Source organism: Lipophrys pholis (genome assembly GCF_963383615.2).
Source record: "Lipophrys pholis genome assembly, chromosome: 2".
Taxonomy (NCBI): Eukaryota; Metazoa; Chordata; class Actinopteri; order Blenniiformes; family Blenniidae; genus Lipophrys; species Lipophrys pholis.
Window position 1 is genome coordinate 4,937,261 of NC_137636.1, and position 22,182 is coordinate 4,959,442.

The following is a 22,182-nucleotide window of genomic DNA, read 5'->3' on the forward strand; positions in this document are numbered from 1 at the left end:
GAGTCGCTGCAGAGGAAGTTCCAGGATAGGCGGAGAGGCGGGCGGAGGATGGAAACCCATGCCCGCCACTGTCTCCTTTCACGGTAACGGTATCCAAGCGTGACTGCGGGTGAGATGCAGCCGGCCGAGGGAGCGCTGTGAGCGGCTACACGAAGAGGAGGAGGCGGCCTTTCACGTTCTGCTGGTGAGCGTTGATGCAGCTAGCACCGGAGCTAACCTGCCCCGGCGCTATGATACAGCACATACCCCCCCCCCCCCTCCCCCCTCCTCCGGGGTAAATGTCCGCCCCTGTGCGGGCTTCATGTGGACAGGTGTGCCCGGCAGGCCGCTGACCTGCCCCTCGGCTCCGTGTCAGACCTCCACACGGAGCTGTCACGGCTCCGCTCTGCCCCGGTTAGCCGCCAGGCTAACGTTAGCCGCTCCGCAGCCGCCTTTTTTTCCCCGTTTCGTTTCAAAACAAACTGCCCACATTTGTCCGGAAAGGGTCACCGGAGACCGGCCGCCCTGCTGCGGGAGCTCCCTGACTCCACAGTGGGGCTGCGGGTGGCTGTCAGGTGGGTGTGCGGGTTCAGAGCTGCCGCCCTCGGGTGTAGAGATTAGCAGAGTTCTGCGGCTTCAGAGCCGCTGTGTCACGGCTCAATGAGAGCCGTCGGGGGTCGGCTAGCGTGGAGCTAACGGCTGGCGGAGCTGCCGCCCTCCGGTACACACCGAGCAGGTTAGCAGAGCTCTGCCGCTCCAGAGACGCTGTGTCCCGGCTCAATGAGAGCCGGCTGTCCGCTAGCATGGAGCTAACACCGGGTAGGCAGCAGCTGGATTAACCGCTGCGACCTGCAGCTAATCCAGACTACACGGACAGATTCACTGCATTTATACACCTTATTTCTGTAATTATACAACATATTTCACTGTATTTATATACCTTACTTCACTACATTTATGCTACTTATTTCACTACATTTATACATTTCTCTACAGAAACAGCCTGTTTCACTGTGTTTATAGACCTTATTTCTCTAGTTATAGAAACCTATTTCACTGTAATTATAGACCCTATTTCTCTAGTTATAGAAACCCATTTCACTGTAATTATAGACCCTATTTCTCTAGTTATAGAAACCTATTTCACTGTAATTATAGACCCTATTTCTCTAGTTATAGAAACCTATTTCACTGTAATTACAGACCCTATTTCACTGTAATTACAGACCCTATTTCTCTAGTTATAGAAACCTATTTCACTGTAATTATAGACCCTATTTCTCTAGTTATAGAAACCTATTTCACTGTTATTATAGACCCTATTTCTCTAGTTATAGAAACCTGTTTCACTGTATTTATAGACCCTATGTCACTGCATTTATAGACCATATTTCTCTAGTTATAGAAACCTATTTCATTGCATTTATTGACCTTATTGCTCTTGTTATATAAACCTATTTCAGTGTGTATTTATAGACGTTGTTTCACTGCATTTATCCACCTTATTTCTCCAAATATAAAACCTATTTCACTATATTTATAGACCTTGCCTCACTACGTTTATGCAACAGATTTCACCACATTTATATATTTCTCTACAGTCATACAGCCTGTTTCACTGTATTTATATACTATATTTCTCTACAGTTGTACAATCAATTTCACTGCATTTATACACCTTAAAAACATTAAATACTACATTTTGATAACTAATTCCATTACGTTTATGCACCATAAAAGCATCAAAATATTAATGTAACGTTTCGCATTTACACAGCAACATTTTGCAAACAATGTCCGCTTCCACAGAAAAGACCAAACTGCTGAAAACACTGCAGTTGGCATCCCTGTTGGTTGTTATGAACATTAAACAATGGGAGAACAAGGACATTCGTAACCAAGTGGGATTGTTATTACAGTGAAGAGAAGAGAAGTGCATTTACAGGTAAATGCTGCTAAAATGGGATCAGTAAAATGCAGTGTACTTCATAAAGGAAAATATTTAAATATATACATAAATATCTAAACATTCAATTAAATTATAATCTAGGGATGCACCTACTTGACTTTTTTAGAGGATGTGTACGAGTACTAACCTTAAGTTACTTGCCAATAGAGAGTACGATGAGTGCTTATCAAATGCCATAAAGCCTACTTCATACTCGTAGAACTTCAAAACACGGACCTCACTCATGCCCTCTTGAGTACCTGCAGGCGACGTTGCTAACGCATGATTATCATGTCGTATTTGCCATATTTTTAAACTTTCGAGCTTTATTGTGGCCGGAAAATCAAGAAACGACATGCTACGTTAAAATCGATTATGTTTTATTTTTGCATTGATGCAGAATCGTGACACTACAAAGGCAAACGTATTTACTTTGGCTGTGGTGCGCATGAGCAGTGTTTCAGAAAAGTTGCTTTTTCGCCTGGTTCCTTTAGTGTTTTGAAAAAGTTCCGCCTTGGACGTCAATTCCAAAAAGTTGTGTTTTCAGTGGCTCAGAGCACCGTTGTCGTGTAAACAGACACCCAAACCGCAACAAAAATGTTCTGTTCCTAATGTCTTCCTGAGGACCTCAGGGTCTGGAGGGTTCATATTCTACTAGTAAATCTGTGTTTATTTAGGCCCGAAATGATTTAAAGTTTTATACTAACCTGTTGACACCTTGACAAGCAGATGTTACCACCTGTAATGTACCTGACATGAGCAGTTTTCTTGGGGCGGGCAGAGTAAACCTGCTGTACAGGTGACAGCAGGACTTTTGGCTCCGAGCCACCGCATTCAACACTCACGGTGGAAAAGTAATGGGAGTATTTGAGGTGTAGTGGAGTAGCTGTGGTAGTCATTGTGACGTCGGCGGTGGGCGGAGCCTCGCTGTGTCTTTTAAAGGTTTATATGAGGACCCATCAGATTGGTTCAGCTCAGAAAGTTGAAGAAACTTCGTGAGGACTCAGAAGTTTGTTCCTGCTTGAACTCGGTGAGTTATTGCGTTGGAAAACTGTGCAAAGTTTGGATCATAAATCATTGCTGTAGGTTTTTTTTTATTTTTATTTTTTATGACGCTTAACAAGATTTATTTGTTTTTTGTCTCATTGTAGTTTTACAGTATTATTTTGTGTTTTTCTTTTATCATACTTCACAGTGACTTTAATTCTTTAAAGTTTTTGCCATTTTGCGATCATTGTTTTAGGTGGGTTTTTTTGGTCAATTTCTTTTTTTTTTCACTTTTCAGTAGTTTTTTGTGTCACTTTGCGTCCATTATTTGTCATAATATTTTAGGTGGTTTTATTTTTTGGGGCGGGGGCGGGTGAATTTCCTGCCTTTTTCTTTAAAAAATAGCCCTTTGTGGTGTTTTTGTGTGACTTTGCATTTGTTTTGTGTCTCTTCGGAGTCCTTTATGTGACTTTGGTTATTTTTTTCACTCCGTTTGTTTTTTTTAATCACTTTGCAGTCATTTTGCATCACTTCGTTTTGGGTTTTTTGTGTCACTTTTCAGTTGTTTGCCTCTGCAGTCGTTTTGTGTCACTTTGCGGTCGTCTTTTGTCACTTTGAGATCATCTTGCGACACAATTTTTTGTCACTTTGCAGTAATTGTTTGATTCTGTTATAATTTTTTGTCACTTTGCAGTGGTATTTGAGTCACTCTTTATAGTCTTCTGAGGTTGGTTTCCTCACAGTGTGATGCTCTTCTCTGCACTCCTGCATCAACTCATACAGTTGTGGATGTTTGACTCCATCAGCTGACAATGTTTGACCCTCCAGTCCTCAGGACCTGCTCAGTGGACCTCTGGGTTGCTGTTCTCTGGAGTCGAGCTCTGTGGATTATGGTTGAGGTGAAGTTGAACCCAGGACTGATGTGCTCACTTTTCTGGTGAAGAGAGCTCATAAGTGAACTCCCACATTTCTTCAGTTACCAAAAAACTCACGGCGAGTCGGAGTGAGAATACGGAAGAAAAGAGGTGTGGTAAAAACTGACAGGGATCATTTTGAAATTATTCTGAAATCCTTCCTTGGAATTCTTTGTGAGTTTTTCGCAAGTTTTCTGTGTTTGGATGAACATGCTGTGAAGAGTTAAAGTAGTTTTAAAGCTGCCTGCAGCGTCGTTCTCCATTTGATACTCTGATTGCAGAGTGAAAAATAAACGGCAGCCACTCCTGAACACTCGTGTAGGAACATCAAGAGCTCAGGACCTGGATCAGCTGTGACCCACTTTTATCTGAGCTGTCACTTGTTTCACCTGTTGGCTATGGGATGTTCTGTATCAAACTGGTTCTGCCTTCCAGCTTGTGAAACACTGAGCTGCAGACACAGTCCTCATTTGTTCTCTTCAGTTCTGCTGATGTTTCTCCAGCAATCAGAGCTACTTCCTCATGTTTACTTAGAGCAGCGTGGTGGAGTTTGTCCTCAGGACTGTAGTCTGATGGGATCAAAGTGTGTGTGAGTGTGTGTGTGTGGGGCTCTTCATAGACATTTTTACTCATTTTAGAGATTTCCTTTTTTTTTTGTCTGACCGACACGGTGATAAGTATTGTTTTGATATTATTTTGGTTGGTGTAGTTTTTACTATTGTATCTCATTGTGAAGTAATTTTGTGTAACTTTCCGCTCAGTTTATCTTTATGATCAAGTTTAGTCTCATTGAAGTAAGTTTGCGTCTTTCTGAGACACTTTGCCACTTTAGGCCCCGTTTACACGACAACGAATTAGAATGTATCCACAAATCTTTCTTCACTTTTGGGGGGTCCATTTACACGGCACCACTTTGCGAATGCACTGTATCTGCAAAGTTTTTAATCCGGCTCCCAAGGTGGAAAGATTCTTTCACGGCGCAAATCCCTCCTGCGGAGACTGCCCGGAGGCGACAGAGCCTGTTACTGCGCATGCACATCTCTCCCCCTCCCTCCTGATCATCCAGTTGTAAACAAACATGGCGGTCACGTAGTGGTACGACTTGCGGTCTATATTCTAGTTTTATCGTCCATATCAGTAGTTTAATAGTTGAGACTCTCCCCTGAGAGCATCCGATGTGTCATCAGTCCATGCGGATGTCGGGTGCGCTCCATTTTCTTCACGTTTATAGTGTATTGTTCTCTGCACACGTCTGTGTAGTTTCATTACAAAATCAAGCAACAGCACCTTCCAGTGGTCCGGCATACTAACTACATCGTTGTCTCTGGCTCTGCTGCTGCAGTGTAAACGCCCCCACTTTTTTTTAGTGGATTAGGTGTTGTCACGTGAAACGTTGTCGTGTAAACAGGGCCTTAGATTCATGTCATTTTGTCATCCGTTTTGACTCATGACTTGAATTTCTGTGGCTGATGGGAAATCCCGTGGGCTCCATGTGGAGGCCCTGTTTACACAACAATGCAGTTTTCATTTAGGGCTTTTAGTTGGTGCAGTTTATTTTTGTAATGAGTGCACACACACATACATGCAGAGAACAATACGCTATAAACATTAACCACAGGAGAACAAGGACATTTGTGTGGACAGACGACCAAGGTGTATTGTTATAACAGTGACTGTCAACTATAAAACTACCAAGTCCCAGGAAAATATGGACTGGGAGTTATGACACTCTGGAGGAAACATTGTTCTTATTGTCCATCTACTGAACATGTGCAGAAGAACTATTTACTATGGCCATGATGCGCACGAGCAGTAACGATGTTTCAGAAAAGTATTGTTTTCCCCGTTTCAGCGGAGACAGAGCATTTTCAAAAAGTTGCATTTTCAACACAACGAAAGCTTTGCATTTTCACTTGCAAACGTGTAAACAGGCCCTGACAGTCTGAGGCCACATCCACACGAGCCAAGGCGATCTTTTTTCTCCTCGGGGTTCTCCCAAAAAAACTGCGTCCACATGTCACTGAACACGGCTCAACGCGAGGCTTAAGGGCATGTAGTACATATGCCAGGCCTTTCGGGGCGCTGTGACTCACCAAATACACCAAATCACAGAAGAAGACAGAGCACATAAGCCATTTTCCAATTCTTAGAACGCCAGTGCGTACTCACATATGTCATGAGTAACAACTTGCAGAGCGCCTCTGCTATCTCTTGCATTATGGGTAATTTGTCTTCCCAAGCCTACAGGTGTCCGGTGTCGATGCATCCTCGATAAAGTGGGCGGAACGAGAATACATCTGGGTATTCCATGCGTACTCGATGAGAAACGGCCTAAGAATTGGGTCAGTACTTAGTCTCCCACTGATGACGTTTCACAGGTACACGAGAACACAAGTATGGCATTGGAAAACGGCCATAGAATCTTAGAAGTAGACTCCTACTCAGAGACTTCTATATAACTGAGTTCTATAGGTCTATGGCTCTGCTCCTCTTCCTGCTAGCGTCAGTAGCTTCTGCTTGTAGTCCATCATTGTTGTGATTATTAAGTGACATTGCAGACGGCCGTGGGGGGTGAGGGCGGTGATGACATCATCTTTTTTACACAGATGATCGTCTTTGCTGTTCACACCTCACAGCCGAGCCGGGGTTTTAGAATTTCCCCACTCTGGGAACTATGTTCAAAAAAACCCGTTTTCGGGCTCCTAAAACGGCGCCTCGTGTGGATGATCGGCCAAAAACTGTTTGTTTACATGAACCGGCGTACTCGTGTGGACGGCCTCTGAGAGTGTTGTGTATGGTCTCTTGCGATAACAATAAGTACTTAATGTCGTCTCTGTTTTTGCAGGACTGATGGCTCCAGAGTGACGTGCCATGGCATTAATGATCCCCCCGGTGAAACTGAAGTGGCTGGAGCACCTGAACAGCTCATGGATCACCGAGGACAGCGAGTCCATCGCCACGCGGGACGGCGTGTCGGTGCTGTACTCCAAGCTGCTGGCCAACAAGGAGGTGGTGCTGCTGCCCCAGCAGGTGCTCTGCCTGAAGGGCCCCCAGCTGCCCGACTTCGAGCGCGAGTCCCTGTCCAGCGATGAGCAAGAGCACTACCTGGACGCTCTGCTCAGCAGTCAGCTGGCCCTCGCCAAGATGGTGTGCTCCGACTCGCCGTTCGCCGCTGCCCTGCGGAAACGCGTGCTGGTGCTGCAGCGTATTTTCTACGCGCTCTCCAACAAGTACCACGACAAGGGCAAAGTCAAGCAGCAGCAACACTCGCCCGAGAACAACTCGGGTGCCACGGACATGCACTCGGTCAGTGAGCGGCCGCGCTCCAGCACCGACGCCCTCATCGAGATGGGCGTGCGCACGGGCCTCAGCTTGCTGTTCGCCCTGCTGCGCCAGAGCTGGATGATGCCCCCCCCGCCCGGCCCCGGCGGGACCCCCGGGGGCGGCATCAACCTGTGCAACGACGTCATCCACACCGCCATAGACGTGGTCAGTTCACTGCCGCCGCTCTCTCTAGCTAATGAGAGCAAGATCCCGCCTATGGGCCTGGACTGCCTGGCCCAGGTCACCACCTTCCTCAAGGGGGTCACCATGCCCAACTCGGGGGCCGACATCCTGGGGCGGCGGCTGGCCTCAGAGCTGCTGCTGGGGCTGGCGTCTCAGAGGGGCTCACTCAGGTACCTGCTGGAGTGGATCGATATGGCGTTGGCGGCCTCGGCGGTGGTGAGCACCATGGAGCAGTGTAAAGTGGTCCAGAGCCAGGAGGGCCTGATCGGGTACGACTGCTTCATGAACATCCTCATGCAGATGAGACGCTCTCTGGTAAGAAAACTGATGGGAAGAGGTTTGTTTTGGCTAAATTTAGAGAAACTTCTGAGTCATCATTATTAAATCTATCTGATTGTCTTTTACAGTTGTGATATTTATCATAATCCTTAAATGAAATATTTTCCATTCATTTGACATGACATCGAAATATGCGTGTTCAGAAGAGGTTAGATGATGGTTTGTGTGTTTTGGGGTGTCAGGGCTCGTCAGCAGATCGCAGCCAGTGGAGGGAGCCCACCAGGACCCCCGACGGACTCTGCTCTCTGTACGAAGCTGCACTATGTCTCTTCGAAGAAGTAAGACCTTTCTGCAACATGCACCTTCAGTCAGGCTCCAGTAAAGACCAACATAAATCAAGACGGGTATCTCTGTCTGTGATTCAAGAAAGATAATTCAATTAAATTTTATTTGTATCGTGCCAAATACAACAGTCATCTGAAGACACTTTTACAGAGAAAAAAAAAACTGAACAACAATTCAACATGAGGGAGCAGAGGAGACGGTGTAAAGAAAAAGCTCCCTTTTAACAGAAACCTGCAGAACCACACTCAGAGGTGGAGACTTACGACAACCTGACTCAGAGGGGATTTTCTTTCTGTTTGGGGATATGGGATAGCAGGAGAGAACAGCACACACTGACAGATTGTGGGTAGGAATTCAAACCCTGGTTTGGGTAGGTGGGTGACACAAGCAAAAAGCAGTATACAAAATGACCTAAAGTCAGAAAGCCACTCGTGACTTAATTGACTGTCTCCAAGGGGCAAAAAGTAGTTCTGTATCAGTATCAATCAGGCTCCAGCAAAGACTCACAAAAGACGAGATGGTTATTGGCCAATGTAGTTCAAAACGTATTCATACTAATGGAAGAACATCAATGTCCTCTCGGAGGTTAATCCAGTGTTTTTGTGCAGGTGTGTCGCATGGCATCCGACTACTCCCGCACCTGTGTCAGTCCGGACAGCATCCAGACCGGCGAGGCGCCCGTGGTGTCGGAGACCTGTGAGGTTTATGTCTGGGGCAGCAACAGCAGCCACCAGCTGGTGGAGGGAACGCAGGAGAAGATCCTGCAGCCCAAACTTGCCGCTAGCTTCGCTGACGCTCAGACGGTAAGAGGAACCGCTTCGCTCTCTCTGCAGAGATGCTGAGTCAGCACAAGTAATTGAGTGATAACGCTGAGTCAAAATAATGTGAATATGCCAGGTGAGGGTACCAAATCAGCATCAGATAAAGTAGAGTTACCAGTATGAGGATGCTAAGTCAGCATTATGTGAATACATTGGGTAATTTGTTTGTGATAACGTAAATCTCAATTATTGTTTTGAGGATGCCGAGTCATTTTCATATATGAAATCTGAGTCAGTGTTTTGTAAAGTTGCTGAGTAAACCTCCTATAAATGTGCTGAGTCAGTGTTGTGTAAAAATGCTGAGTAAGCGTTGAATGAATGTATTGAGTTATTGTTATGGGTTAAATGCTGAGTTAGCATAATGTGAATCAGCAGAATCGGTGTTTAAAGATGCTGAATCAGCATCGTGTGAAGTTGCTGATTCATTGTTTGAGAGTACCAATTCAGCACTAACCTGGTGTAAAGGATATGCGAGTATGGTGAGTCAGCATTGTTTAAATATGTTGAGTCATTTTTATAGGAAAATGCTGAGTGAGCAGTTGCAGGGTCACTGTTTTGTGAAATATGCAGAGTCAACATTGTGTGAGGGTACCAAGTCAGTCTGGTCTGAAGTTGTGTCATTTATGTGAGGATGCTGAGTCAGCATTGTGGGGAGATCTTGAGTCATTTTTAGTGGATAATGCTGAATCAATGTTGTGTGAATTTGCTGAGTCATCTTTATATGAGGGTGCCAAGACAGTCTGAAATCGAAGTGTCATTTATGCTAGGATGCTGAGTCAGTGCTGTTTCAATATGTTGAGTCATTTTTATTAGAAAATGTTGAGCAGTATGGAAATTTGCTGAGTCGGAGCTTTGTGATATATGCTAAGTGAGCATATTAGGAAGATCTTGAATCATTGTTAGTGGATAATGCTGCGTCAGTGTTTTGTGAAACATGCTGAGTCATCGTTATGTGAGGATACCAAGTCAGCCTGGTGTAAAGTTGTGCAGTTTATGGCTGGATGCTGAGTCAGCATTGTGTGAAGATCTTGCTGAGTCACCGCTCTGTCTCCCCCCTCAGATCGAGGCCGGTCAGTATTGCACCTTCGTGATCTCGTCGGACGGCTCGGTGCGGGCTTGTGGGAAGGGCAGCTACGGCCGGCTGGGCCTCGGAGACTCCAACAACCAGTCGACGCTAAAGAAGCTGACCTTTGAACCCCACCGCTCCATCAAGAAGGTGTCGTCTTCCAAAGGGTCGGATGGACACACGCTGGCCTTCACCACGGAGGGCGAGGTGTTCAGCTGGGGTGACGGCGACTACGGGAAGCTGGGCCATGGAAACAGCTCCACGCAGAAATACCCCAAACTGATCCAGGGGCCTCTGCAGGGCAAGGTGGGCCGATGCAGTGAAGGTCGACCTGCAGACAGCTCGACGCGGTTCATCTAAACCTGTTTAATATGTGTGTGCCAGGTGGTGGTGTGTGTGTCTGCTGGATACAGACACAGTGCTGCGGTCAGCGAGGACGGCGAGCTCTACACGTGGGGTGAAGGAGATTTTGGTCGATTAGGTGAGTCAAAATAAAAAAAAAATAAAAAAACGACTTGCGATGAAGACTTCCTGTTCTTTCTGAGTTCAGTGCTCTTTTACAGTGTTTTAATGTTTTCTCCCCTCAATTGAGCGCAGGTCACGGAGACAGCAACAGCCGCAACATTCCCACTCTGGTCAAAGACATCAGCAACGTAGGAGAGGTTTCCTGTGGCAGCTCGCACACCATCGCACTGTCCAAGGACGGACGCACTGTGTGGTCGTTTGGAGGAGGAGACAATGGTGAGTAACACACCGAGAGCGACAGGACGCGTACTGATGTTTGACCAGTTTGCGTCTCGTTAGAAGAGATGTTTTGACCTAAATTTGACGTGGAGTCGAGTCTCCGCAAGTTCTAGTCTTGATTTCAGTGTTTTGTCCCTCTGAAAACAAACCGTCTAATCCAAAGTGTGGTCGTGCAGGAAAACTGGGTCACGGTGACACAAACCGGGTGTACAAGCCCAAAGTGGTGGAGGCCCTCCAGGGGATGTTCATCAGGAAGGTGTGTGCGGGCAGCCAGTCGTCTCTGGCCCTCACCTCCACCGGACAGGTAACGTCCTCCTCAAATGTCTGCACGCCACAGCAGCTCGAGCAGCAGCTTCGGGTCCAGAGCCTGAATAAAGCGTGAAAAAAAATACAATTCATTCAAAAACAGAAGTGAAAGACAATTAAAAGTTAATCCGAAGAGATGTTGAGCAGCCTTGTGATGAAAGAAATAGTCCGTCTTTAGTAACTTTGTTCTTTGAATTGAATAAACTGTCTAATAATAACTGTATCATTAAGACTTTTTTCTGTTAGCAGCTGTATCAGGATAACTGTGAGCAGCAGGTTCTTACTTCCTGTGTGTCACTTCCTGTCTCAGGTATACGCCTGGGGCTGTGGAGCCTGTCTGGGCTGCGGCTCCTCCGAGGCCACGGCACTCCGACCCAAACTCATCGAGGAGCTGGCTACGACCCGAGTGGTGGACATCTCCATCGGAGACAGCCACTGCCTGGCTCTATCACACGGTACCTCTCCTTCCTCTTCCTCCTCCCTGTTGTAAAGCTGTGAAGGTTGAGGATTCATGGAGGTCTATATTATGTCCCCCTCCCCCAGATAATGAGGTGTACGCCTGGGGCAATAACTCCATGGGGCAATGTGGCCAGGGCAACTCCACAGGACCCATCACCAAACCCAAGAAGGTGGTGGGTCTGGACGGCGTGGCCATCCAGCAGATCTCCGCCGGGACGTCGCACAGCCTGGCCTGGACGGCTCTGCCCCGAGACAGGTGAGGGAGGGGGGAGCGCCGCATTGTGTAACGGGGTCAAAGGTCAGGGGCTGCGAGTGAAACGTGCTGACAAGGCTCGATGTAGAGAAAAGGTGACTCTGGAATTCATTCTGTAAACATTGAAAGCTTTTTTTAGACAACGTCTCTTTACTCTGATGGGAATCAACTTTTTTACTGGATCAGAGCGAGGACAGCGTCCAGGAGCTCACTATAAGATTCTATGTTGTTAAAGTGAAAATCATTACAGATCACTGTTCTCAAAAACATTAAAATGGAGTATTCGACTCCAATTGGGGAGCTTAGAGGAAAGCTCTGCAACCAATCGCATAAACTCATGATGTTGAAATAAGGTCATATTGTACTTATATACAAACGCCTATAAGCCATTTTAACACACCTCAACACCAAGCAAATTGATTCTCAAAGATCAAAACCTGTATAGCATCACTTACTCAAACCATCCCCCACATTTCCGTCACTTGTCCTCTGCTCCGTCGGGCTACAAACACAAACGACGAATCTAAAGAAAGCCGAGATGTGATGATTCCAGTAATACAGGTGGTGTCCGTCTACGACCGGACGTCAGTGAACCAGGAACCAAAGAAGACAAAATTAAAAGAAATCCATTGTTTAGAGCAAGTAACACAAAGTCAGTTCTACCTTTGCTGTTTTGTGATAAAATGTTGCATTTGAGAGCAATAAATGCTGGTGTTGGTTCTAAAACAAACACATTGGACCAACTAACACTTTGAAAAAAGTCTTCATGTTCAACTTTGTTTTATGGTGAGGGTTTTCTTTTTTTTTTTTTCCCGATATGACATCTGCAGCCGGCAGCTCTTGTTCAGTTGACTTCCTTATGATTGGCCAATGGTGTTATTGAGCGGTATTTGGGCACCACGACTCAATTCTATTGGCTCTGACAGCTCAATAAAATCGTCAATCACCAGGTTTGGCCAAACCGCCGCCCAGATTTCCCCCCAGCTTGTCTGTGGTAGGAGAGCTTTATGCTCGCGCCCAGATCAAACATAATGTATAGAGATCTGATAGATTTAAAGAAAAAAAAGGCGAAGACTGTTGTATTTGGATGTAATGGACATTAGTAGTCACATATATGTAAACTCTATAGTTTGGTACATGAGAAATTGAAAATGGTACATATGGTAACAAAATGTGTCAAAGACGTCATTTTGTAGATTCCGCCTGACTCGTCTGCACTAAAACCTCTCTAATGTTGCTCTGCTTCACTTTATTAGAATCAAACTTGGCAGAGGTTATGTTTACATATTTTACTATATAGTCTCAGTGATTGACATGTGCAACTGCATCATTCCAAAACGATACTCATTCTAAAATGATAAAAAAAAAAAATGAATTTTTTGGCAGAAATAAGATTTTCATTTGTGTGCCGTCTTCATTTACTCAACCCAGTAAAACATATACTAAAACTTACACATCTGAACAAATCTCAAATGTGTTCCCTTTATTGGGGTAAAGAAGCAACGGCAACAACAGAAATGGACTGAATAAAAGACCGAAGATGACAGTATGGGATTATGAACAAGGAGCAATGTTTAAATCTGTTTTTCAGGCTAAAACATGAAGGTATTTCTCAAGTGGCTTTGGTTCTTTGTTCGTCTTTATGTTTGTACATGAAAATTTGTTTTATAACAAAGATTTAAGTGGGAGAAAATTAAAAAGAGCTTCCCACTCTCTGGTGCCTCCACAGGCAGGTGGTGGCGTGGCATCGTCCGTACTGTGTGGACCTGGAGGAGAGCACGTTCTCTCACCTGCGCTCCTTCCTGGAGCGTTACTGCGACGGCATCAACAGCGACATTCCTCCTCTGCCGTTCCCGTCGTCCAGGTGACTGAGCGTCAGCCCGCCACAAACTTCTCCTCTTAATGCGTCCCGGATCGTTAACCCTCTGAATAATTCATCCGCGTTTGCAGGGAGCATCATAACTTCCTGAAGCTGTGCCTTCGGCTGCTGTCCAATCACCTGGCTCTGGCGCTGGCGGGGGGCGTGGCCACTAGTATCCTGGGCCGCCAGGCAAGGCCCTTGAGGAACCTGCTGTTCAGACTGATGGACTCCTCGGTGCCCGATGAGATTCAGGAGGTAGGAGGCTCTCGGTGCTGCTGGGAAGTCGCCAGGCTGCATGAGAACATTAACAACGGCGATCAATAAACAGTCTGAAGAAACTGCAGACGGCCGAGTCACCGTCACGTGATTTCCCTGAAACAGGCTGAGTGTGTGTCTGTGCCCCCAGGCTGTGATCGAGACCCTGTCGGTGGGGGCCACCATGCTGCTGCCCCCCCTGAGAGAAAGGATGGAGCTGCTCCACTCGCTGCTGCCTCAAGGCCCTGACCGCTGGGAGAGTCTCTCCAAAGGACAGGTAACCCCGAGTCACCTCAACCACCTGCACAGGGACTGTCACGCAAAGTCTGAGCTGAAGGAGGAGCCACTTCAGCTGAGCAGCGGGTTTAGCTGAGCAGCAAGACGTTAAAGGAGTAGCAACAACAGCTTCAGCAGAGCAATGACTTTGGTGTGTGTTGTGTGTGTACAGAGGATGCAGCTGGACATCATCCTGACCAGTCTCCAGGACCACACCCACGTGGCCTCGTTGCTAGGTTACAGCTCCCCGGCTGACGGCCCCGAGGTGCTCTCCTCTGGCCCCGCCTTTTCGACAACCCCTGACCCCGCCTACGGCGCTGCGGTGGCTCACCCAGACACACACCTGGCCGAGATCCTGATGAAGACGCTGCTCCGAAACCTGGGCTTTTACACGGTGAGGGTCGACATGTTTTATTCTTGCGGAAACACATCAACTCGCGTACATCATAGGCTGCGATTCAGCTTCTGTTTTCATCGTACAATCTGCACACAGCGGTTTGATGTTCTACCCAAAGTTGTTAGATTCGTACAGTGGAGAGAGCCGTGAACTTATAAGATTGTTAAAATGGCACAATGTGTTGTGGGCATTACAAACACAGCCATGATGTTACCTCATCCTCGTGTGTGTGTGTGTGTGATCTGCTTTGTGTCTCTGTGTGTGTGACGGCTCTGCTGTGTTTCTCTTCAGGACCAGGCGTTTGGCGAGCTGGAGAAGAACAGCGATAAGCTGCAGCAGGGGACGTCTCCGTCAGACAGCAGCCAGCCGGCTCACCTACATCAGCTACTGTGCTCGCTGCAGAAACAGCTGCTGGCGTACTGTCACATCAACGCTGTCACCGAGGTACACGCACACACATACACACACCGCTCGTCTGACGGAGCTCCTTCACACTGCTGCCGTGCAAAAACTTGTGGCTCCGTTTCCCTGCAGAACTCCAGCAGCGTCTCTCTGCTGCACAAACATCTCCAGCTCCTGCTGCCTCACGCCACAGACATCTTCTCGCGCTCCGCCGTGCTGCTCAAGGAGAGCTCGTGGAACGGCAGCATCCGGGAGAAACTGCAAGGTGAAAAATACATGCTCACAAACGCTTAACAAAATAAAAAAATAATTGTATTATTAGTGCTAAAAATACCTCTTGACATTGTGCCACGAGGTAGACCTTTATGAAAATACTCCAGCTCCATGAAAACAGTGGAAAAATCTCCTACTGGTCATGATCACCACGGCTGTAGTAAATAGTCATTCTGCACATGCTCAGTAGATGAACAGTAACAATGTTTTCCTCCAGAGTGTCTTGACTCCCAGTGCAGATTTTCCTGGGACTTTATTCTGACAGTCACCGTAATGCACAGTAACAGAATTTCCACCGTCACCGTGCTCTGAGCCTTTCCAGAAAGTTGCTATTTCGTTTACACTATGACCATACCCAACCATTTTCAAAAAGTTCCATCTCGAGAGCCGTTTATAAAAAGTTGTGTTTTCGGTAAATCCCAGAAAAGTTAAACAGACGTCCCACACGCAATGAGAGTTTTATGTTCTCACTTGAAATCATTGTCGTGGGAACCGGCCTTAAAGCCGACCTGTTTCCAGTGACGTGAGGATCAAACATGCTGACTCTAGTGTTTCTCTCCGAACCTCCTGTTGCAGATGTGATCTACGTGTCTGCGGCCGGCAGCATGCTGTGTCAGATCATCAACTCTCTGCTGCTGCTTCCTGTGTCGGTGGCTCGGCCTCTGCTCAGCCACTTGCTGGACCTGCTGCCCCCCCTGGACCGCCTCAACCGGCTTCTGCCCGCTGCCGCCCCGCTGGAGGACCAGGAGCTGCAGTGGCCCCTGCACGGCACCTCGGACTATGCCGAGCCGGCTTCGGGCGCGGCGCTGCCCCAACCGGCTCTGTCCTGGATGTGGCTGGTGGACCTGGAGAGGACGGTGGCCCTGCTGGTGGGCCGCTGCCTGGGAGGAATGCTGCAGGGAGCCCCCACGTCCCTGGAGGAGCAGTACACCGCCTACTGGCTCAAGACGCCACTCTTCAGCAATGGCCTGGAGATGGACATCCCTCAGCTGGGTACGTTTCTGCTCATAACACCGGGGGCTCTTTTTTTTTTTTACTTTTTTTTAATCCACTTAAATATTCTAAAACACATTTTCATGTACAAACATAAATAAAAATAAAATAACCTTCATGTTTTAGCCTTAAAGACAGTTTTATACGTTGCTCGTTGTTCATAATCCCGTACTGTCCTCTTCAGCCTTATGTTTCGTCCATTTCTTTCCTCCCAGTTGTGCCTTTGGAGTCTGAGTGTGTGTGTTAGTTTTTTCTATTAAGAAGGTTTCTTCCAAAATCTCTAGCCACTGATCTTTTCTTGATGTTGCTTCTTCACCCCAATTTCTCCTGTTTGCCTTCTTGCTCACGACCAACAATATTTTTATCAGATATTTGTCATTCCGTGACACAACTTACAAAGATAAAGGACCAAACAGCTCCTGGGGAGTTCACATCCAAATATTTGTCTTAATTCTTAATTTACACTTTACCAATAAAAACGGCAATTTTCTCACATTTCAAGCTCTTTTTAGCTTTAAGAATATATATGTCATCATAACTTCTACTCCTGAATCAATAAGTTTGTTCCACAGAACTGAGTCACGTTCAAAATAACTTCAGTTTGATATTTTCAGCTCCAAAAAACATGAATCACACTGACTGCTTCTGTAGATTGGGTCATTTTATCATTATTTATTCCTTTTATTCTCATTTTAAATTCACTGATTCTCTACGTTTCTTTTTTCTTTATTTAAATCACGAGTGTCAAAACACATTTCAGTTTACATGCAGCCCAGTTTCATCTTGAGTGGGTCGGAACAGTAAAATAACGTCATAATCATCTTTAAATTTAAGTTTAAGTTTTTCTTTGCGTAGATGATGAAAATGTCTATTTTTCCAAAAACCAAACCAAACAATTCCGACTGAAAACTACATTCTCAACATAAATCCAATCTTAATTAAACTTGGTGGTGCAAAATACAGGGAAATGCCTAAAAATCTTTTCTTGTAGCTGTTGCATTATGCATGTCTTTACAAACTCTCCCTGAAAGCATGGCTTTGAGGCTAGTTTGATAGCAACAAGGTAACTTAGATAGAGATTTTAGTCTCATTTTAACATTGGATTGTAACAGTTTTCTTTATTTGAAATTCAGTTTTCGACATTTGTATATATTTTTCTGTAACTTTATAAATGTGAAATAATTCACATGATATTTCTTCTGAGCTTGAACTGATCGTCAAGACAATCTTCTCCTCTCTTATTGCTTAGCTCAGGTTAAAGAGACAATAAGAAGCAATGTGATGGAATGACTGTAGCTGACCTCTCACCTCCTGCAGACGCCTGCATCAGCTCCCTGCTGGAGGCGGCGTTGTCCGGCAACGAGGAGCAGAAGCCGTTGGACTGCACGATGCGGGCCGACCTTAGCGTCATGGTGGATCTGTCTCTGGGCTCCTCCAAAGAGCCGGCCAACAGCCTGTGGATCAACATGCAGGACTACGCCATCAGTAAAGGTGAGGACGGCCCCCTGCTGTGAGCTGCTCCCTACGAGGTGTGTCTGCTTACACAAAGTAGACACACAAAAGAGCCTCTGAAAACGCAACTTTTTGGAATACGTTCACATGGTGAACGTTTTTGAAAACGCTCGAGCTCCGTCATCGTGTAAGCGGGTGAAAAAAAGACTTTTTGGAAAAGCTGGTCATGAGCACCACCGCCTTAGTAAATGGCTGTTTTCACATTCTCAGTAGATATAAAATACCAACGTTTCCTCCAGAGTGTCAAGACTCCCACTTCATATTCTCCTGGGACTTGGTAGTTTTATAGTCGACAGTCACAGCAATAACAATCCAACTGGGTCGTCTGTCCACATGAATGTCTGTGTTCTCCCATTGTTAATGTTTATAGCGTGTTGTTCTCTGCATGCATGTGTGTGTGTGTGGTTTTATTCCTGAAACAATCAACAGTGCTAACCCGCTGCCTGGCATGAAAAGTACATCGTTTTCAGTCTTTCTGCCGTTGCCGTGTAAACCTATTATCGTTTTCAAAACTTTGCCGTGTCAACTTCTTTGAAACGAAAACACAAAAACCGTGTGTTTTCACTTGAAATGTTGTGTAAACAGGGTCTGACTCCGCTGCGGGTTCTCTTTCAGACTGGGACAACGCGTCGCTCAGTAATGAGTCCCTGCTGGACACAGTGTCCAGGTTCGTGCTGGCGGCTTTACTGAAACACACAGGACTTCTGGGCCAGGCCTGCGGAGAGGGAAGGTACCAGAACAAATATACAGCACACCTGCAGAGGGAACACTCCCGTTAAACAAAATTCCTCACACACGTGTCGTCTCTCCGTCAGGTACCAGCCGTCCAAGACTCTGTCTGAAGTTTATCGCAGTGTTTATAAAGTACGGAACCGGCTGATGGCCTGTAAGAACATGGACTTCATCCAGACCAGGTCGTCCTCAAGGGAGAGGAGGGTGAGTCCCACCTCAAGTCAATCAATCTTCCTCATAATGGGACTTCACAGATGTTCTACAGATGTCAGGAGGAGAACAGAGGAACGTGGTTCCTGGTAACTCTTCAAGGATCAGTGCAGATTAGTCTGCTAACGTGTGCTCTGATCACCGTCTCTCGGCTGAAGTAGGAAAAGTTAATAAGTGTAAAGATGTGAATGAACATATCCTGAAGTCCCACAGCTGTTCAAATGACAGTCCTCATAGATGTTTTCTCTTTACCGGAAGTTTTGTCTGAATATAATGTTTATTATCTGATTTCACATGAAGTTGATGAAGAGAAACAAACTCCTCCTCCTCTCAGAACTTCGTCTGGAAGCTCCCGCCCGTCTGAGCTCACAACATCTTAGACAGCTGTCATTCCTGGCAGCTCGACAAGTTTTCCTGAAATACCAATTAACTCTGTCAACATGTTTATATCCTGAAATGTTTTCCCACCGAAGCAGACAGCAGCCTTGAAATACCTATTGAGGTGAACTGAGGAGAACTTGTAGTCCCAGACGATCCAGGGATTTTTTCAATAACCTCCTGAAGGAGTCTGAAACTCCATGAAGATATTTAAAAGAGTCTGACAAACTCACCAACACTGGAGAGTTTTCTACAAACTCTGAAAGATCCTAAAATGATCCGGTTGATTCTCCTGGAGTGAAAACAACTCTGAAAGACACAGAAAGACATTTAAAGGACTCAAAAGAAGTCTGACTTAAAATCACAAACTCTCGTAATCTAGATGATTTTAACTGAACTAAAAAGTGACTGAAAGCATTTGAAGGGTTGAGACCAGAGGTCACCAACAGGACGACTACAGTCCGAACCTACAAGATTCTGTCTGGCATTAACTGGATCCTCAAACTCTGAAAACTCTGAAAGACTCTCACGGACAGAACCAGTGAAGAATTTCAAAAGCTTCTAAAGTCTCTAAACTCTTTAGAAAGATCCAGGTAGACTTTGAAAAAGTCAGATCAACCTTTGATCGCTGACAGACTCCGAAAACATTCAAAAAGACTGAAACAAACCAAAATTGGAAAAGCTTTAAAAGAGTCTTCAACTCTTAAACCCGCAGCACTCTCTTGGTCCCCAAATTAAAACATTTAAAAGTTTAATGAAGAAGTGGTAACAACAATGCTCTATAGACTCTCAAAGAGACGTAGAGATTTGAAAGACATTTTAAAATGTTTGAAGGTTATAAAATACAAATCAGCACAAAGACGTACAATGATTTCATAAAACTGAGTCTGAGAAACTTGAAATGGATCTGAACAAATCCAAAAGATTTTTAGTATTTCCAAGTCTTCAGAACAGGACTTAAACCTTTTCAAAGAGCTTAAAGACTTTAAATGAAAGAGTTTTAAAGAAGAGTTTGAATAAGTACTTTGGTTCGACAGACTGAGAAAACTCTTTCAGGGTCTTTTAAAGGTATTCCGCCTGATACTCGCCCCCAAAAAAATCATCTTTGGGAAAACAAGTCAGTCCATCGTGAACACGTGATGTTTTGGTCGATAACATGTTCACTCTCCACTGAGTATTTCAGATGTTCCACTCTCTCTCTCAGATCTCAGACAACCAGGACTCTCTGGACATTGACCCTCAGGAGCACTCCTTCACCCGCACCATTGACGAGGAGGCGGAGCTGGAGGAGCGGGCCGACCGCGAGCGGGAGGAGGGCCACCAGGAGCAGGACGATGAGGAGGAGGACCGGGAGCACGAAGTGATGACTGCAGGAAGTGAGTCAGAGTCTGAGTGTCATTCACAGCTTCCTGCTGCTCCCTGTCCTCCGAGGAGCTGTGAGCTTCAGTGTGAACTTTTCAGACCTGGGCAAGCAAGCCCATTTTAAGTTTCTCTCTTGGTTCTGTAGTTTTAGCAGAGCAGCAGTAGCAGGAGTAGCAGAGCAGCAGTCGTAGATTTGTTAGCAGTAACAGGTTTTGCAGAGCAACAGTCGCCGGTGTGGCAGAGCAGTTCATGCAGTGTTGGCCACCAGCTTGCTCAGCAGATAGTTTAATTAAAACCTTTGTACTTCTTGTAATGACACGCTGGTTCCTGCCTGACACTTTTAAACTGTTTACAGATCAACACTGTGTTTGTGGTACAGGTGTGTATTGTTTTGGTGCTTTTTAAAGCGTACATAAACACTTTGTATTCATCAAACACTGAGAATTCAAGGTTTTATCCTCCTGTCAGACGTGTTGCATAAGCCCCAGTAAACCTGCACTGTGCTGCTAACTAACCAGGGTGTATATGTTTGTGTCTGTCCGTGTGTCTGTGTGTGCTCGTTGCACAAGCAGAAATCTTTCAATGTTTCCTCTCAGCGCGGGAGGTGGCTCGCAGTCGGGACCGGGAGCGAGCCAGCAGCAGCACGGTGCTGGGCTCCGGGTCCAGGAGCGGAGGAGGAGGTGCAGGAGGAGAGGAGGACTCTATCCTGTCCCAGGAGGGCCGGCGGGGCAGCGCCAGTCTCCCTGAGGGTCAGGACTTGTACACGGCAGCCTGTAACTCGGTGATCCACCGCTGCGCCCTGCTGCTGCTCGGGGTGAGCCCGGTTCTGGGAGAGCTGAGTAAGCAGAACCAGGAGGACGGACCGTCTCAGTCCACCACAGGGACGCAGGAAAGTCTGAGCTTCATGACCAGGTGAGAGTCTCCACAGGTGGAGGAGTTAAAGGCTTTTTTCTCCTCTGTTCAAGACGAATCGAGCTTTAAAGCTAACTCGGTTAGTTTTCTGTCTCTAACAGAGACACTCAGGACTTCAATCTCATTTTAAAAGATACGAGTAGCCTCAAACGCTGTAGCCTCTCAGACCTGTTTCCACAATGCTTCCAGTGAAATTGCGTTTTCGTTTCAGAAAAATTTCACATTTACATGGAAAAGTTTTGAAAACGATTTCCATTGACACGGAAATTACACTGAAAACTATATAGTTAAAATGATGGGCCACGAGTTGGTGTTTTGTTTTTGTCATGAAACTACACACACATACGCGTGCACAGAGAACGTTACGCTATAAACATTAACAGTGGAATAACACAGACATTAACGTGTACAGACGACCAAGTTGGATTTTTATTACGGTGACTGTCGCCTATAAAACACTCACTGCCGATCTTTGTGCCAAATCGCTCATTATGAGCCCCCCCCCACTGTTATGGTGATGAACCTCGCCAGAGCTCATACGAGCTTCTAGCATGAAGGTACTGATTAGAGGCTATGCACTGTTTGATGCAGTAGTTTTTATCTGAATTCAACGATCAGTGCGAGTACATTGAACTTGTAGGAGACGTAAACTGTCAGTAAATGTTCATTTTCTGGGATTAAAAGCCGAGTGGAGTTATTCCTAATTGTTGTGTGAAATGTGAAGCTGCAGAAACTGAAGATAGGTCTGGTGGATTCTGGTTTGCTCTGTTGTGGTGCGTCTGCCTGTGGTCGTTTGAGGACATGTTGACTCCGGTTGCAGAACTTCATGCTCAGCCAATCCAACACTACCCCTCTCCACCCCACCCCACCCCACCCCACCCCACCCCACCCCACCCCACCCCACCCCACCCCACCCTACCCCACCCTACCCCGTCCTGTCCTCAAATTCACTTCATACACACAGCCTGAATATTATCCTCATGTTTCAGCTCAGGTGTGTTTCTGCCCCAT

The 22,182-nt window shown here is 46.1% G+C and overlaps 1 protein-coding gene across 1 annotated transcript in view; it reads left to right on the forward strand.

Annotated features, from left to right (window-relative positions):
- herc1 (HECT and RLD domain containing E3 ubiquitin protein ligase family member 1) overlaps nucleotides 1-22,182 on the forward strand; it is a 54,499-nt gene continuing 32,317 nt past the window's right edge. The window contains exons 1-22 of the mRNA XM_080458690.1: nucleotides 1-184; nucleotides 6,674-7,650; nucleotides 7,857-7,952; nucleotides 8,568-8,762; nucleotides 9,841-10,152; nucleotides 10,231-10,327; nucleotides 10,444-10,587; nucleotides 10,767-10,894; nucleotides 11,207-11,351; nucleotides 11,440-11,611; nucleotides 13,338-13,472; nucleotides 13,559-13,724; nucleotides 13,876-14,001; nucleotides 14,173-14,394; nucleotides 14,689-14,841; nucleotides 14,932-15,064; nucleotides 15,649-16,065; nucleotides 17,383-17,556; nucleotides 18,193-18,307; nucleotides 18,393-18,513; nucleotides 20,102-20,273; nucleotides 20,832-21,171. Coding sequence (XP_080314816.1) covers nucleotides 6,700-7,650; nucleotides 7,857-7,952; nucleotides 8,568-8,762; nucleotides 9,841-10,152; nucleotides 10,231-10,327; nucleotides 10,444-10,587; nucleotides 10,767-10,894; nucleotides 11,207-11,351; nucleotides 11,440-11,611; nucleotides 13,338-13,472; nucleotides 13,559-13,724; nucleotides 13,876-14,001; nucleotides 14,173-14,394; nucleotides 14,689-14,841; nucleotides 14,932-15,064; nucleotides 15,649-16,065; nucleotides 17,383-17,556; nucleotides 18,193-18,307; nucleotides 18,393-18,513; nucleotides 20,102-20,273; nucleotides 20,832-21,171 — 4,514 coding nt within the window. The 5' untranslated portion in view covers nucleotides 1-184; nucleotides 6,674-6,699. The remainder of the gene's footprint in view (nucleotides 185-6,673; nucleotides 7,651-7,856; nucleotides 7,953-8,567; nucleotides 8,763-9,840; nucleotides 10,153-10,230; nucleotides 10,328-10,443; nucleotides 10,588-10,766; nucleotides 10,895-11,206; nucleotides 11,352-11,439; nucleotides 11,612-13,337; nucleotides 13,473-13,558; nucleotides 13,725-13,875; nucleotides 14,002-14,172; nucleotides 14,395-14,688; nucleotides 14,842-14,931; nucleotides 15,065-15,648; nucleotides 16,066-17,382; nucleotides 17,557-18,192; nucleotides 18,308-18,392; nucleotides 18,514-20,101; nucleotides 20,274-20,831; nucleotides 21,172-22,182) is intronic.